The sequence below is a fragment of the Haliotis rufescens genome, unplaced genomic scaffold (genome assembly GCF_023055435.1).
Source record: "Haliotis rufescens isolate VD_foot unplaced genomic scaffold, xgHalRufe1.0.p SCAF_13, whole genome shotgun sequence".
Taxonomy (NCBI): domain Eukaryota; kingdom Metazoa; phylum Mollusca; class Gastropoda; order Lepetellida; family Haliotidae; genus Haliotis; species Haliotis rufescens.
In genome coordinates, this window is record NW_025963813.1 from 14,068,713 (window position 1) to 14,087,447 (window position 18,735).

At 40.7% G+C, this 18,735-nt stretch overlaps 1 protein-coding gene across 2 annotated transcripts in view; it reads right to left on the reverse strand.

The window, feature by feature from the left end:
* Window positions 1-18,735, reverse strand: part of LOC124111201 (period circadian protein homolog 1-like) — a 46,234-nt gene continuing 27,499 nt past the window's right edge. For both annotated transcript variants that reach the window (XM_046470825.2, XM_046470826.2), the window contains 9 exons: window positions 17,494-17,543; window positions 16,574-16,662; window positions 16,068-16,192; window positions 14,913-14,983; window positions 13,397-14,063; window positions 12,095-12,282; window positions 10,428-10,568; window positions 8,720-8,977; window positions 1-7,802 (listed from right to left, as the gene is read on the reverse strand). In XM_046470825.2, the coding sequence (XP_046326781.2) occupies window positions 6,888-7,802; window positions 8,720-8,977; window positions 10,428-10,568; window positions 12,095-12,282; window positions 13,397-14,063; window positions 14,913-14,983; window positions 16,068-16,192; window positions 16,574-16,662; window positions 17,494-17,543 (2,504 nt within the window). In that variant the 3' untranslated portion in view covers window positions 1-6,887. The remainder of the gene's footprint in view (window positions 7,803-8,719; window positions 8,978-10,427; window positions 10,569-12,094; window positions 12,283-13,396; window positions 14,064-14,912; window positions 14,984-16,067; window positions 16,193-16,573; window positions 16,663-17,493; window positions 17,544-18,735) is intronic.

Below are 18,735 nucleotides of genomic sequence, written 5' to 3' on the forward strand. Positions count from 1 at the left end.
TGAGGGTACAGATTTTATTCACAAAAGGATTTAACAATGGAGGACTTGGACAACGTCACAAATACGAAACATCATATGAACAACTCTGTACAAGATACAACATTCAACCAAGATTGCACGCGATTCATCAAAGAGACCACGAGAGAACAACTGTGGTCTCCATGTATAGAAACAGTTCACTGTTACCAAAATATATTGACAGTAATGCCCTAAATCTTTACAAAACGGAATCAAAATCACCAAGGCAACAAATATTTTCAGTTCCCAAACTGAAAAAGCTTGTACATTCTCTTTGAATTATAGTCAGCTTCTGATTGAGTGAGTTTGGATTTATCCCACTTTGGGCAATATCACAGCAGGGGATGGGGGAAACCAGAAATGGACTTCACACATTGTACCAAAGTTTGCTTCGGAAAACTGATCACATTTGAATCAAAGCATGTTTGTCAAATGGAATATGAACTTCAAGTTGGGCACATTGAGAACAAAGATTCAAGCTTCTGAAAGAGCACTAATTTGTGTAAATTCACTATGAAACCCTTATGGTAAATAAAATACCTCTCATTATCTGTCACTTTCCAACGTATTCACAAGGCTGAATCTAACTTTTGTCTGTTAATATTTGTGAGATATATACAAAAATAGGTGGTATTTCCATTGAAATTTTCCTGGACTTTAAAGCTCCTCTGTATGGGATTGAAGGCATTATAAAATGAACACATGTCAAATAAGCACCATAGTATAGATACGTCTTTAAACATACAGATATTAGGAACTGAAATATCAGAAATAGGCCAAGAACATGTTTCACACATCCCATGTAGACTCCAACATTGTGCCCATGGGAACATATTCTACTTGGCATATATCTCACAATGTAGAGGAAAGTATATACAAAGAGTCACATGTAGATTCTCCACTGTGCCCAAGGGCACACTGTTGCCAACTTCAATATATCCCTCTACACTGAACAAGGAGCATTATGGCTTCAACACTGGCATTGTGAGGACACTGTAGACACACAGCATGAGGGATTGGACATAAATGCTCTGGCTGCACATTTTCAGGTTACTTTCATGACTATCAACATAATATATCAAACGATATACAAAATAATTCAATAGTTCCCAAGGGCACATAGATTCTGTTCTGAAAATATTACACATATGTTGATACTGACTGTCACAAATCACAATCAGACTGCAACATAGTATAACTTCAGCTTAAAATGTTTCTAGATATCTTAAGACTTTTTATAAAACTTTGTTTATGAATCTGCTGACTCCCAAAAATTGAAATGGGGGAAAATAATAATTCATACAGCTTTTTTGTTCATTTCACCAACCAATAATAAGGTAAATGTAAACAAATGAAACTCATTAACTCTTGCTATAAATAAAATAAGTTATTTAAAATACTATACTTAAATCCTGTTAAAAATGTATCTCAAAAACTTCAAAACACAACAATTTATGACAAATCCCTATTCCTCTTGAACCCAATCCCCTCCACCTACTTCACATTTTTATAAAATAAAAATAATTTGAAATTGGATTTTTAAAATAACTTTTTTTTACCTACAGACCTAAATTATTTTTAGCCCAAAATACATAAAGCACCCCCCTCAAAAAATAAAAAAATAAAAAACAACAACAAAAACACATACCACTGTTACTTAATATCACTGAACCACGTTCTCCTCAATATAAAATCATCCTATGTCATTAATTTTTTTTAGTAAGCTCTCTCAATATTTGTCATTCATTTTTCAAGCCTTGTTTTGTTCCTGATTTAATTTCGTGCCTGTGAAGTTCACCGGTAACAAGTACCCACACCACAACCTGTGATGATATCACAGAGATGAGGACTGTCCATCACAACAGGTTCCACCTGCAACAGTACCATATACCCTAAATTACACTACTTAACTTTTCATAGGGATAATTCACTGTAACAAATCTCGAGTCACCAGTGAATATATACCATACTTATGTTAAGTTGAAATGAAGCTGAAAATGTGTCAGTTCCAAGTGAATATCAAATACTATTTACATGACAACTTCTCCAAGCAATCAGTCACATTCAGTCCTCACCTGGCAAATGTTGCGTAGTATTAACTGGATCCTGGGAATTGTTAGCGACACAGTTCAAATATATATTGTACAAACAAAGGCATAAAGGACTGGCCCTACAGTTGAATCCTACACAAACATCTCACAAGCATTTCACTGAAACTTAACTTCATCTGATTTTAATCCAGAGGCACTTTTTGTGGAAATGTAATATTCAGATCAAGCAGTGAAACTGTGTGACAGCTAAAATTCATTATCGTTTTCAATGAGAATGAAAATTAATGATAAGTGACAAGGTTAGGGCTGTTGGGCGTGGGAGTGGTGGTCCTTGATCCACTTGACCCAGTGCTTCAGACTGACAGACAATCTCATTCAAATCGCTATCGCTAAACAAAGATCTGAGGACATCCCATTACGGGTCACGTCAGAACGACCTTTCATCCAACCAATAAATGCGCCGCTGACCAGATCATGAAAGTGACAGTCGAAATGTGTTTTCTAATCATGCAACCACAATATATTTAACACGGGGTATTCCGAACGACAGTTACGGGTTTTATTATTATATCCATACAATTTGGGCCATCTATAATCCATTCCAGCATGTTCCTCTTATCAGTTTTAAACTTTTTAATCAAGAATACGTCAAAATATGTTTTGAAGCGAAGTCGCCAGTTTGAAACTAGTGTCGTAAAGCTCGAGGAAAGCTGCCATCAAATTGGCCAAAGTCGATTTCTTGTCAGTCATTTCATTGGTCGGTCAAAATTTGCTAAAGGTCGTTCTGATGTGACCCTAATGGGATGTCCTCAGATCTTTGTTTAGCGGTAGCGAAAACTAAGATCTGATTTTAATGAGATTGGACTGCCACATGCCGTGGTCACTGACCCCTGAAAAGGAAGAACCCTCCATGTTGCAGCATATTACTTACACATGACCCATTACACTTACAGGTGACAGATCACCTGGCGTATTAGGGACCCACTATTTAGAGTTCTGGGGAGTCTGGGAATTTTTGGGGGAGACAGGATCTTTTCAGGTCGCAGCTCTAAAACATGCAATTTATTTCTGTGAAAAGCGCGAACAATTTATTATTAGCACATCCTGAATTTCCAGAGAAAAGTTTATTGATTTTGCTTAAACCTGAGGACAAATAAAACACTTTTTTCCAGGTACAAATTAAGTTAAAAAAAATAATCCCACCACTCCCCTCAAATATCAAACAGTTGGTTGCTAAGTATTTCTTTCAATCAGAATCACCCACTTCACCACCCTCAACAGGATTCATCAGGGTCAAATAGCAGCATTTAAATGTTGAAATTTAAAATGAACATGTGCAACCTATAAAACATAAAGAACTGACCAGTACAAAACAAACTCACACCTTTCCATGTGACCTGTTTTCAAGACAAACAATATGTAATAACAATACCCTTACAATGTCAAACCCTTGACGCACATAGTGAGATTGATAATGTGGAATATGTCATTAATTGTAACACATGTATTATATTGGTGTATATTAACATGCAATCAAATAGGAATGGCTCATTATTATGTTTTATTCTTCTCCAAAGTATACAGCTGAAAAAAAGTTAAGGATCACCCAATTCTTTTATATGGCATGGCATATTAACTATAGTACCGTATCTATACTGTATAATATGCACTTTTAAAGAATAGGGTGGCAGCTAACTCTTTTTCAGAGTGGTATTTTGAAAAGCCATGGCAATCAAGATGTCTTCAACAAGAAGCTAAATACTGACCACAAATATGTAATATCAGTCCTGACAAACATGACAAATTAATTAATCAGGTGACAAACATACATATTTTTGAATTGTGAAGTGCTGTCTTAATTGACCTCGTGGGTTAGCTAGCTGCCATCAAACAATTCATTAAAAACAACTGTTGACCACTTTTGTAAAAGCAACAAACAAGGGAATGGTGCTGACAAACCAAGGATGATAATCAGGATTCATTATGAGTGAGTATGGTTTTACGCCGCTTTTAGCAATATTCCTGCAATATCACGGCTGGGGACACCAGAAACGGGCTTCACACATTGTACCCATGTGGGGAATCGAACCCGTGTCATCAGCGTGACTAGAGATCGCATTAACCACTAGGCTACCCCAAAGCCCCTAGTTCAAATGAACGTATGATTCAATCATGACATGGATAAGGAACATCTTGCTGATGATAAGAACAGCTGTACTGAATATTATTGATGTCAAACTGTACACAACTGCATCAAGTTATCAAGACAGTGAAAGCCTGAATTCAAACAACATTCATATTTTGATGAAGATATTCTTAAAGGGGGCTACCATTAGACAAATTGGCAGTCCCAACTTGTTCACACACAATGTACCAGTTTCAAACAAGGTACAAATAACAAAGTCTGGAGATTCACCAAATATTGGCAACCTATAGTAGAGCATAGTCCTTCTTTAAATACACATTCCACAATACCCCGGTATTCAAAAGTAAGCAAACAAGCAAGGGGTCCTCATTTTATTGAGGTAAGGAAGGCAGCTGACTTAAAAATCCAGTTTCTAGTTATGTCGCTCCTGTGTCCCTCCTATTGACCAATCAGATTCCACCTTGCATTTGCTTCAAACAAAATGGAGTCTCCCAGTCAAGTCGATCTGATCTCTATTGTAATAAAACAGATCTTACTTTGCAAAGTGCATCAAATCACATGAGCATCTTGACAAAAAACAAGAAAAGATTTGGAAAATATCTGTCAACACCCACTTGCCATCCGACTTTGCATAGACTCGTTAGTCCAGCCAAAACATAACTTCCAAAATTCCTGTCTAGTTCGGCCTTGGCGGAAACTGGACTTTTATAATCAGGTAACGCCCTTGCCTCAGGAAGATGGGTGTCCTTGTCATTACCCTCAGTTTAAATGTTAAAGATAAAGGAGGTATTAAGTATTGTTCGTGTGTCTGTCTGTGTATCTTTGTGTACCAGTGTAGCTAGTACTAGTACTGGTCCAGACAAATGCAGGCCTTATAGTGCCAGCCCACATATATACCATGTTGTAGTTTTAACATGGATACCCTACTCAGACACAGTATACTGACTCCGAGGCGACCAGTCCTTGTTTTATCCCCTTAATGCAGAGTGTCAGACAACAAATCCCATCTAAAACATGGCCAGGAATCAAGCCACCAATCTTTCGCTCTCCAGGCAGATGCTCTATCATCAATGCCATGGAGGCTGTCCTTAACTTACAACACTGTTCAATAAATACAAACTTGGTACAGTTACAAGTGAGAACTCTAACAAAAGGATAATTACTTTTAGTGTCAGAAATATCGCACACACATCAATTTTGAAATGGACGGATTACAGCAATGTGCTCTTTTTCCAATGTTCATTAATTTACAGTGATCTGATCTTATCCAATCAACAGATCAAATGAAAATGTGTTGAAAATACAAATAATTTTCCAAATAATTATTTGGCTGACATCTTGACAAATAAAGGTAGCCACAAACAAACCACATTCGACACACAAACTCTCAGTAACCATGGAAACACTTAACATAGAAATTAAAACAAATAGCTGGGGTAACAAGGAAAACAAGAACAAATGTCAAAACAGACGTATATCATATCACACTTAAACATAAATAAGTATAAATTGTACAACTATTTGGCAATATAACGTAGTTGTCTCCATAGCAACTGTTGCCGTGGAAACCATATTTACACACAAATATATTATCAGGAGATAGAATGTTTAGGACTTCATTCATGTTTCTTGCTTAACTGCAGGCATGAGGCCAAAAGCTCTGACAAACTCTCTGTGACGGCCGTCCTCAGTGTTAATGTAATCCTCACAACACATCCACAGTCACAATACCTTGGAAGCTATTAAATGCATCCTGCAGTGCTCGTTTAGGTGTGTACGAAGACCTTGTTGCCTCATTTGGTAGCATGTTTGTTTGGGAGCGCTCAATGCCATTTTCATGTTGTTCATGTTGAAGGCACAGCATTTGCAGTCTCCCAGAATACTCACAACCACAATGCAACACAATCCTTGAAGGGTCCTTTCATTTCATACAGGGGACTGTCCATAACATATGGGTGACTGTTCATTATAAATGGGGGAAAGTGATGATGTTAAGGTTAAGGCCACACATTTTTTATTTTTCGTTTCATAGGCCCATCGCCCCTACTGAAAAGCAGCTGGAGAAGAAATAAATTAAACAAAACAATATTTATTTTCATTATGTCTCTGCTAGTAATATAGACCCTCATATACAATATAAAATGTTAATAGACATTCCATGTCCCCATCACTATCAGTGATTCAAGAAGCCAGCTGCAGTTTTAACTCGACAGCAGAATGACTTTCATATAAATAAATAAATGATTGACATAGCTATATATTTTCATTTTTATTCCGACAAACCTTTAGTTGAAAAGCTGAATAAATCAGTGAAACATAAAATGAAAAAAGTGTGGCCAAACCAGGCTATTTTTGTTTCCTTGTTGAAGAGATTTGGGAATTTCGTCATGCGTCACTTGGCTTCGGATTAAGATAGGGGGTTGCTTGTTTTTTTTATAGATTCTAAATTGATACAGTTGCTTTAACTTTTTCTGAAGGGGGAAATTATTTTGTCACAGGATTTTGTCATCATCCTGTACCCACATGAACGAACAGTCCCGAGGTTGAATCCAGATCCCGATCAGTTACTCTAGCACAGCACAAACTGGATAAACCACAATGCTAATCAGTTAATCAAGCACAATGTCATTGTTAATCCAGTGCACTATGTAGAAGGGAATACGCATGAGGTGTTAATCAAGCATCATTAACTCTTCCTCACTCAACTCATTTTCAATGGGCTGGGAGCCTTTAGAGGCATCAGTGGTGTGGACACCTCCTGTTGGGAGGAATAGGTTTGAGAACACATTGACATCAATGTTAAATGATGGACCTTCCATCATGTTTTCCTGGGTCACATCAGATGTGCCTTCCGGATGCACTGATTGTGATTCTGTGTACCGACTTAGCTCTCTCATTTGCTCGATCACGGTTTGCGGCTGTTTAAGATGGTCCAGTGAACAAAGGTCGCGGCGTAAAATGTCTGCCTCACTTTTCTCACTTAACTGATATGTCTTGGCAATGTCTTCATCGTGTTCGGCCTCTTGGCGCCAGAACGGTTCCGCAAGACACTTCTTTGAACTTTTCTGTCCAGTTGGCAACTTCACAAACAAACAATCAATCAACGCACACTCTGGACGCAGCTCTGTGTCTGAATCACATGAGGAATATTTTTGATCTTTGGAGGAGCAGTCTGACGACTCTTTGAGCGAGCTTCCTGCTTCTTCCGAGCTTCGTTGGTCACTCGGTGTTATGTCACTTGTATCCTTGTAGTTGTTGGAGACATTGGAGTCATTTTCCCCCATTTTCTTTGAATCGTTTTTATCTTCATCACTTGATGTGCTGTCTTTGTACTCTTGTGGAGAAACAGACACAATCATCTCGTCATTGCACTCTTCTCGCCACTGGCGATACACCTCCTCGATGTCGGGACTATTTTCCTCCTTGCTTTCTGTCAGCGTAGATCGGCGCTCACCTTTGGAGTTGTCAAGCTGCAGCCCGAGAAGTTGGTCCGCATGGTCGGTGCAACACAAGCTTGACTCGCTATTCACGGACGCGTTGTCATCCACCGTTTCATTCTCGAACAGCAGGAACCCAGCCTCTTCATCCTGTTGAGAAATAGAATAAGTTTCAAGTTCATACAATAAACGATCAACTTAGATTTTGCCCTGGGGATTCCAGGAACTAGGTTCCATGTACTCCCATGGTTGTCAAGGAATAGTGAGTGAGTGAGTATGGCTTTACGCCACTTTTAGCAATATTCCAGCAATATCACGGCAGGGGACACCAGAAAAAAAGCTTCACATATTGTTACCCATGTGGGAAACTGAACACGAACCTTCGGCACGAAGAGCAAATGCTTTAACCACAAGGCTACCCCGCCGCCCATTTTTGGCCAAGCTTATGTACAGAGTAACCACTTAACAGAGAAATAAGGATTATAAGGAGTGAATGACTGTTCTAGACACCTCTGCTATGGCTTAGGATAAATACCATTCATCCCCGTGGAGGATATTCTGTAACTCGTGATGATCCTTTTAGGTATACGTTTGATTTTCATGCCTCTCCAATCAAAATCACATTTTCTATCCCAAACCTCTTTTCTGTCTCTCCTAATGCTTATTCTCATGCCATAGACTCAGGACCTACTCACTCGAGACAAAACAAAAGTTATGTCTCCTTGTTTCTCACTTAATTTTTGTGATCGTTATGTCTGAGAACATTTTGCTTGAGAATGTTCTTGTTGAGAACATTCTGCGAATATTCTATTGATGAAATTCTGCCTGAGAGTGCTCAAGCTGGGAGTGAGTGAGTGAGTGAGTATGGTTTTACGCCGCTTTAAGCAATATTCCAGCAATATCACGGCAGGGGACACCAGAAATGGGCTTCACACATTGTACCCATGTCGGGAATCGAACCCGGGTCTTCGGCGTGACGAGCGAACGCTTTAACCACTAGGCTACCCGACCGCCCCTGCTCAAGCTGGGAGTGTTCTAAGAATGTGAGAATGTTTCAGCTGACTCACCATGACTCTCTCATTCTTGGCAATGAAGGTGAGGAGTTCTTCCAGCTGTTCAGTCACAGTATTGTTGCCCTTGTCCAGCTTCTTCATGGCTTCCCGATCTGCCTTCAGAACATTTTTCAGGATGCGCTGAGGAAGTTGATACCTCATCTTGACATCATTCGTCCACTTGCTCTTGGCTAACCAGAAAGGCTGGCAGTACCTCTTGGAGGCCTTCACTACTCGATGAGGGATCTCGCGCTTGACCTCAGAAGTAGGATCCTGAAATGAAGCAAATGTTGGAGTGAGTGAGTGAGTTGGGTAGGATGCAGCTCTGAACAGTATTGCAGTTTTATCATCCCAAACTGGCTTCTACAGGAGATATCATTCAAATACAATTGCAGAGCATTATGACCTCATCAGTTACCATGACATCACAATCAAATTTCTCTGCCCTGGGAGCTGGTGAGCAGTGTATTTTAGACTTATGACAATCATAACAAGCGTATAGCCGACGCTATATCCCCCGCCCATTTTCCCATGTTCTGGTCCCAAACCAGGTAACTGACAAAACATTTCTCTAAGCCCATGTCAAGCAGTGGAAATTCTAAAATAAAAATGTCTAAAAGTGCTAATATCAAAAGTCAGTTCAGTATGTCTGTGCCTGGTAAATGCAGAGTTTTGTAAGAAAGTATTGAATGGGTTTTGAGTTATGCTTCAGAAACGGAAACTTACCCTATAGAACCTAAATCACGTAAAAAATAAAAATGTCTAAAATTCATAAATAGCAAAAGGCACTGGATCAGCACGAGTCTGATAGACATGCAAAGTTTCATAGAGAAATATTTAACGGTTTCTGAGTTATGCTCCGGAAACAATTTTAGGACGCACGTACACACGGACGGAACACATTTCAATATCCCCCACCAACTTCGCTGGGGTGGGGGATTTATCGACTTGTATTGATATTTTTTATGTCAAAAGACACTCAGGTGTCATTCTCCAAAAATTACAGCTTTGTGGGAGGAGTACCCAAAGTGATAAACCTGAAATAACAAAGTCAATGTACAGATATGTGCCACACCAGGGATTTATCTGGACCTGCCCAGAGTCCAAAATTTGGCCCAAAGTCTGCAGCAAATGTCTAGAAATCCCAAATTGTAATAAAAATCATTTCCAATTCATGTAAAAAAAACCCAGTCAAGTCTTGTTAATCCAACACTCGTCACTCTGACAGTCGTCTTTATCCAACACTAATAATTGGAACCGATTAAATCATTGCTATTTAGACCCGTTAATCCGACAGTCTCGCACTCCAATTCCAACACCCCTGATTTGCAACAAGTTACCGAAATCACTGATTATTCAGTCTCGTTAATCCGACATCTGCCCACGAGTCCACAGGGCGGTGTTTTGCTGCGAGACGAGCATGCTTAGATTACCTCAATCATATTAAAATCAAATGTAAGTTCTTGCTACCGCTGAGTATATCAGAATTACCTTTCGTGAACTTTGACCGACAAATGAAATGACTAACAGGAAGTCGACATAAGTCTGCGGCACTTATCATGCTGACAATACATTGGTAAGATACCTTTGAACTTAGGAAAAAAGAAATATCTAATATTGAGCAAAATAATGAATTTTTTCCCCAACTTGTCTGCCAAGGGCACTTAGTTTGGAATCCAAAGTACATCCCTGCACATATAGATACAGGTGAAGCAGCCAGTACCTCTCGGGAGCTGTTGTTGACGCTGCTCGATGCTTCAAGGATGTACATGAGAGAGGAATCTGTGTCATTGCCGGTGCTGGAGTCCAGACGACTTGACTCTATGCGACTCGACGAATCGTTACGTGTTGCTTCAGCTTCTCCCTGCAAAACAGACAATTCGTTTGAACATACGAAACAACATTAAACCGTTTGCTTTGAACACGATGAAGAAATGGTATTATAAGGGTAATGCTATTTTTCAGGGCATTATCATTTGCAGAAGCCCGAGGTCTTCCATTAACTGCTCGACGAAGGATGGTAGTTGAAAAGACAGTAAATCAAATAAAAAGAAACAACAATATCGGTTTTGAAACATTTACTGCAATCAACACGAATGTCACTGACCCACTTTTACAAATATGGAAACGTCATAGAACAAACCAGATGACGTCACTATTGAACGTGACGTCACCTATCCCTATCCCGCCTAACAACAGGCGTGATAATGGCCCGTCGTCAAGCACTATGAGGGCATTTTCAAGTCACAGTGGCCCGCTCATTTCTTATAACATGCGGGCGGTTTAATAATTCTATCCATTTTAGCTATAATAGACATTAAGGGGGTTCTTGGCACCAGACAGTTTGCTGTTATAGTGACTGAAGTAACTTTTGGTCCCACTGAACCAGGGGGGCTTGTGACTCATGAATATAACTTGCCTTTATTGAAAGTCGCAGGTCTGCATTTGTGCCTTGTTCCTTTAGTTGAAGTGATATCTAGTATGAGTGAGTGAGTGAATATGGTTTTACGTTACTTTTAGCAATATTCCAGCAATATCATGGCCAGGGACACCAGAAATGGGCTTTTCACATTGTACCCATTGTGGGAAATTGAACTTGGGTCTTTGGGGTGACGAGTGAACACTTTAACCACTACAGGCTAAGCCACCACCCCATATCTATGCAGATGTCTGACATTTACTACTTTGGTGAAGCCAATGAGCATGGGTATGGTGCTGACAAACCTTGAAATATAATCAGGGTGAACTGGGATTCGAAACCCACAATCACAGGTTTCTGGCGTGTCCAAGGGACACAACTCTACACAGCAAATTATGGTGCCTTAGACGACTTGGTCACCCATGGCCCCAGTATAAAATGAGAATGGGTGAGTAAATGAACATCATAAGACGTCATAATGAATAAATATTCCAGCTATTTCATGATGGCCTGTACGAGTCTGAAACAGGCAAATCTGTGATTGAAAGCGAGGAATAACAATCCACACCATCAGGCTATGATCACCAGGGCCAAAATCAAGCTACAACCACCCCCACCACCAGTGTTTGAAATAAGCACCTGCCCGTAGGACCGCGAATGGTAGATTTCATGTCGGGGCCCGTAGGACCGTGAATGGTAGATTTCGTGTCGGGCCCGTAGGACCGTGAATGGTAGATTTCGTGAATGGTAGATTTCATGTCGGGCCCGTAGTTTCAAAGGTGTATGGGTCCTTATGGCCTGCAGTAAATTTAAATTGTGTATTTATTTGTCGCAATAAGCTGCAGTTTGTTAAATGGGGGCCGAAAGATTATAGCCAGGACCTGCCACGCATGCACACGCACGCACGCACGCAGCTTCAGGCGACATTTAATCCTTGACTCAACACAGGACCTCATGAAATGGAGGGTTACCATGGGAAACTGTGGGTGCAGCTGTGCTCCTGTCTTCATGGGCGTGGAAGTAGATGTGGGTATTGGCTGAGTAGACTGGCGCTGTGTCTCCGACATCTCCACGTTCATCCTCGGCATCGGAAACGGCTGGAACATCCCTGTGAGGGTCTGGTAGAAGCCCCCCATGACTTGGGGCACAAATGACACACCTGAAAGAGTTCAATGAACAAACATTTATAAAACCAATATTACATCTGCAATATCCACGTGTTTCCCCTCAATGCAACAACTTGAGTGGTGCATCAAATATTTGAAGAATGATTACACCCCTACCAATACAGAACTTGGATGTACATTTGCTATTTTTCAGGGCATTATCATTTGCAGAAACCCTCGGCCTTCAATTAGCTGCCCGACGAAGGAGGGCAGTTGAAAAGACAGGGCTTCTGCAAATGATAATGCCTTGAACGTTATTACTGCATTACCGTTATTATAGCTAAAATGGATGGAATTTGTTATCAAATAAAATGAAACTACAATATCGGTTTAGAAACATTTACTGCAATCAACATGAACGTCACTGACCCACTTTTACAAACATAGAAACATCATAGAACAAACCAGATGACGTCAGTATTGAACGTGACTTCACCTATCCCTATTCTAATATTTCTATGACGTCACCTAACAACGGGCTTGATAGTGGCCAGTCGTCAAGCAATATGAGGGCATTATCAAGTTACAGTGGCCTGCTCATTTTTGATTACATGAGGGCGCTTAAATAATAATTCTATCCATTTTAGCTATAATTGCCAATATACCGTTTTCAGGGGGAACGTGAGAAACTAAAACATTTCAATAATAGTTTCAAGGTGATTATATGTTTCTGTAACAAATATGTAGCAGCACACACAAGAACTGTCATAAAAAGTTTTGGTCTCAGTAGCGGCTGCTTGAAAACAATGTAAAGGTTATATTCAGCATGTACAGATTGGTCAAGAAGATGGTCAGGATTGATCATTGAAGTAGGGCGCTTACTGTGGCAAATACAGTAATAGTGCCTGTATCACAACTAATTAATAAGGAAAAGAAACCTTTCGTTTTTTTGCAGAATGAACTGTAACCACATATTTAACTAACTGAGAGATGTACTGAAGCTGTTCTCTACCTGTCTGCTGGAAGTAGGGCGCTTACTGTGGCAAATACAGTAATAGTGCCTGTAACACAACTAATTAATAAGGAAAAGAAACCTTTCTTTTTTTGCAGCATGAACTGTAACCACACATTTAACTAACTGAGAGATGTACTGAAGCTGTTCTCTACCTGTCTGCTGGAAGTAGGGCCACTGCATGCCCTGTGCTGACCGGGGGGGCTCCATGGGAGCTGTGTTTTGGTACATCGGCATGACGGGCGTGGCCAGCCCTGTGTTAGGATCCACCTGCATCATAGGAATCTGCTGCATGTACATGGGGATGTTCTGTTGTATCCCAGGGAGGCCCATCGACAAGAACTCTGGAGGAGGGTTTTGTGTGAAGATCGGGTGCGACTGAGTTGGCGCCAGACTCGTGGGGATCATGTTCCCAGTGGATAGCGGCAACATGGGGAAGCTGAACGGCGATGGGAACACGTCTCCTGATGTTACTGGGGTATCAACAGGCTTTCCACGGTCCAATTTTGAGATCTTCGTTTGAGATGGCTCGTTTCCTAGTGACGCCGAGCCCGAGAGAGATCGCTTCTTGTCTCGCACTTCCTCTTTCTCCTGCTTGCCTAGGAAGAGGATGTTGTCGTCATGCTCGGCTTGTTGCAAGAGAAGCTTTTCCTGAAGCTTGGTGTGTTTCTTGAGCACTTCCTGAGTGAGTTCCACCTGGGGGTACTGTGGGATCGGCCCGAGGATCATGTTGGGGACCCTCCATGGTATGGTGGGGTCCTCAACGGCCTCCGGCTGGGGAGGACTAGGAATGGTGTCCTCACGATGCTCAGAGACATGCACCTGCAAACAGACAATAAGTTACTCTATGATTTTCTTTCTTTCTTGTATAAAACCGCACTCAGCAATAATCCAACTGCGGATTGTAAATAATCAAATCTGGATCAACAGTCATTATTAGCAATGCCCCACACTGTTACAGCATGGTGTTAACTAGTGACTAATATTATCAGCAATTTGTTTGTCTTTTGCAACACTCAGCAATATTCCAGCCATAAGACATAAGACAGCGGCCTGTAAAAAAATAAGCCTGCACAAAACGATCCTGTGATTGATATTGTGAGCAACAATCCACGCTGTCAAGGTAAATGACATGCAATGAACCTCGTCATCAGGCATGACTACTGGATCCACTTGTTCGCCTCTCATGGCCAGCATAGGTTACTGGGGACCTACCGTATTCGACATAATAAGCGCCCAGGGCGCTCTCAAAATTAGAAATAGGGGGCTCTTATTAGAATATTGTTTTGGTGAAAAAAAACAGAGTTGAAAGATCATACATTTCGTGGTTTATGTTGACAGCCTGAAATGTTTATATACGACAGATATAATTTTTCCAGAATTTAATGTCCCATAATTAAGGGTGCATATAACACACGTATTACATTAATCAATTGTGATACATTGATCAATCGAAAGGGGTGCTAATTGGGATTGTTCACTAGCCAATTGTTTAGCAAATATCGCCGTGGGCGCTTATTAGAGCGGAGCGCTAATTACGTCGAATACGGTATTCTGACCAAGAATTCCAAAGGGGAAGTTAATCAGCTTTAGATCAGCTTCTATGGGAGGAATTATGGTACATGAAGAGACACGACCAATGTATACCCAAGGTAACAATGATCTACTTACAATTGTACTGCTGCCATAACTTGGAGGTTTGGTGAACTTAATGTTGACTGGGAAATCTGGAGGTTCGATGTCTGAAGAAAAACAAAACAATACATGTATTGAAGGTTCAAACTGTGACCAATACTCTGGCTGCAGGGTTTGACAAACACAGGTGAAGGTGAGGTGAAATGGGGTTTAATGTTGCGTCCAAGATTATTGCACTTATATAGCGTGCATGTACGTGTGTGTGTGTGTGTGTCTATTTGTACTAGTCCGGACAGATGCCGATTTATAGTGCTAGCTCACTGAGATACCATGCCGCAGTTTAACATGAATACCCCACTCAGACAGAGTATACGGACACTATGCCGACCAGTAATTGTTTTAGCCCCTTAATGCCGAGCGCCAGACAGGGTAACAACAAGTACCATCTTTTAACGTCTTTTGGTATGACGCGGCCGACAAACACAGTCGTCCATGCTCCAAATGTCAGTCAGCAAGATCGAGGGTTACTCAAATAAGAATGGAAGTGGTCTGATTGGCCTGTAAACCTGTGGAAGTCCTTCTATTATGTGTTTTTTTGGTCACTTTGTGACTTGGATTGTGATTTGATTTGATTTGTTTTGATTTGTTTGTTGTTTAACGCCGCACTCAGCTTTGCTCCAACTATATGATGGTGGTCTGTATAAATAATCGAGTCTGGACCAGACAATCAAGTGATTGCTATCATGAGCATCGATCCACGCAATTGGGATACAATGACATGCATCATCCAAGGCAGCAAGCCTGACCACGCTATCCCGTTAGTTGCCTCTTACAACAAACATAGTCGCTTCTTATGACAAGCATGGGTTACTGAAGACCTTATCTTACATCCACACTGACTTGTCCCCCCCCCTCCCCCCTCCCACCAACACACATACATACACACCCACACACACACCCCACACACACACACAATAGTCAATAGTCTTAGAGCCCTACAAACCAAATGTCAATAGTCTTAGAGCCCTTCCACCCAAGCGTCAATAGTCTTCGAGCCCTTCCACCCAGTCATCAATAGTCTTTCAGCCATTCCACCCAATCTTCAGAAGTCACCTCTTATGACAAGCATGTGGCGCATGGTGACCTCTGTAAAAAATCCTAAAATTAGGGATCCTAAAAATCAGAACCTACCCTCAATAATTGGGGCCATGCATCCTTCGCTGACTTGGGGGATGGCCTCAGATTTGGGGAAGACGTGTGGGAGTCCTTCTGCAGGGGTGAACAGGTTCCCTGGAAAGCGCTGACTCATCAGATACCTGCAAGGGCAATATTCCATTAGCTCCCTGTGTTTCAGAATACTAAGGCATACAGAGAGTTTCTGCACTACAAGATTATTTCTTTGATAAAGCAATGTAGTACAAAGAGCAGTGTCATTATTCAAAGAAACCTAAGAAAAACAATGCTATGTTTCTGTTTTACATTGCACTCAGCAACTCAGTCTGAACCAGACAAACCAGTGATCGATATCATGAACAACAATCTATGTCACTTGGGTGAGTTAACATGCAATGAACAAATCACCAGGCATGACTCCTGATCCATTTAGTTGCCTATTACTACCAGCATAGGTTGTTGGGGACCTGGTCTAACCCGGAATCACCACAGGGACAAAAACTATACGAGAGAATGAAGTCTACCTCTTGATGTTATGAGAGTAGTTGAGCTGGTTATAGAAGACAGTTGTATCCTCCTCGGATTCTTCTGACTTCACCACTTCCTTGGCTTCCTGAAACACAACAGCCATATATTGAACATGTACAGTGTTTGTTTTTTTTGTTTGTTTGTTGTTTAACGCTACACTCAGCAATATTCCAGCTATAAAACAGTGGTCTGTCATAATCGAGTCTGGACCAGACAATCCAGTTATTGACATCATAGCATCAACCCAAGCAATGTGGGATACGATGACAAGCATCAACCAAGTCAGTGAGGCTGACCACCCCATCCCCTTAGGGTTTGGATGAAAGCAAGACCCTCAAAGTATTTCACAGTAAGAATTGTAAATTTTACAACAAATTGTATGCAGTGAGATGTAGAATGGGCAAAAATCACAGAAAAGAAACTAAATTGGAATCCCTAGTGTTGACAAACATGTCACCACAGTGTGGCAATTTGAAAGAGTGAGTGAGTATGGTTTAACGCCGCTTTTAGCAATATTCCAGCAATATCATGGACAAGAGCACTAACATCAAATATTCCTAAGTTCATCATATTTCCATGGAAACGACAAAAATATAAAATTCTAAAAATCTCCAAATAGCAAAAGGCACTTCTACTGAGCCTGATTGTTAAGTGTACCAAGTTTTTGGAAGCTAGGTTGTACGGTTTAGGAAATATGCTCGAGACAAACAATGATTACAGACGGACAGACGGACGGACAGACGGACATACTGATGGCTATATCCCCCCGTCATTATATAAAAATGGAAGAGTAAAAACATAACTGATCTTTTTCAAAATGGCTGCCATGTTGGCCATATTAAAAATCAGAATTGAGCATTTGGGGTGTCATCATTGGTGGGCAAAATGTGTTACTGAAGGGGGTGAAGAGACTTACCCTGCTCTTTATAACCTCTTTGTCTGGCACCAAGAAAGTATTGTCTTGGACTGAAAATGAAGAGAAATTGTTAGTCTTGCCAACGTCATGTGTTCAATCGTCTTAATCTTCAAAACGTTTTGGTAAATCAGCAATCTCAGCCACTCAAACAACACCAACTATCTACTAACTTCTTATACTAAGTCCAGTGCTACACTTAGTCCACAGTTTTCACACAAACTTCACAGTGCTTTGGCTATAAAACTGTTCACATAACTAGTACTTTGTCCACTGAGCTTACACATCGTCCAGTACAACTACTAGTCAACTGTGCTTACACATAGTCCAGTACAACTACTAGTCAACTGTGCTTACACATCGTCCAGTACAACTACTAGTCAACTGTGCTTACACATAGTCCAGTACAACTACTAGTCAACTGTGCTTACACATAGTCCAGTACAAGTACTAGTCAACTGTGCTTACACATAGTCCAGTACAACTACTAGTCAACTGTGCTTACACATAGTCCAGTACAACTACTAGTCAACTGTGCTTACACATAGTCCAGTACAAGTACTAGTCAACTGTGCTTACACATAGTCCAGTACAACTACTAGTCCACTGAGCTTACACATAGTCCAGTACAACTACTAGTCAACTGTGCTTACACATAGTCCAGTACAACTACTAGTCAACTGTGCTTACACATCCTCCAGTACAACTACTAGTCAACTGTGCTTACACATAGTCCAGTACAAGTACTAGTCAACTGAGCTTACACAGTCCAGTACAACTACTAGTCAACTGTGCTTACACATAGTCCAGTACAAGTACTAGTCAACTGTGCTTACACATAGTCCAGTACAACTACTAGTCAACTGTGCTTACACATAGTCCAGTACAAGTACTAGTCAACTGTGCTTACACATAGTCCAGTACAAGTACTAGTCAACTGAGCTTACACATAGTCCAGTACAAGTACTAGTCAACTGAGCTTACACATAGTCCAGTACAACTACTAGTCCACTGAGCTTACACACAGTCCAGTACAACAACTAGTCAACTGTGCTTACACATAGTCCAGTACAAGTACTAGTCAACTGTGCTTACACATAGTCCAGTACAACTACTAGTCAACTGTGCTTACACATAGTCCAGTACAACTACTAGTCAACTGTGCTTACACATAGTCCACTGTGCCTACACTTAGTCCACTATGCAAGTTCTCAGTGCTAACACTTGGTCTACTATGATCCCATG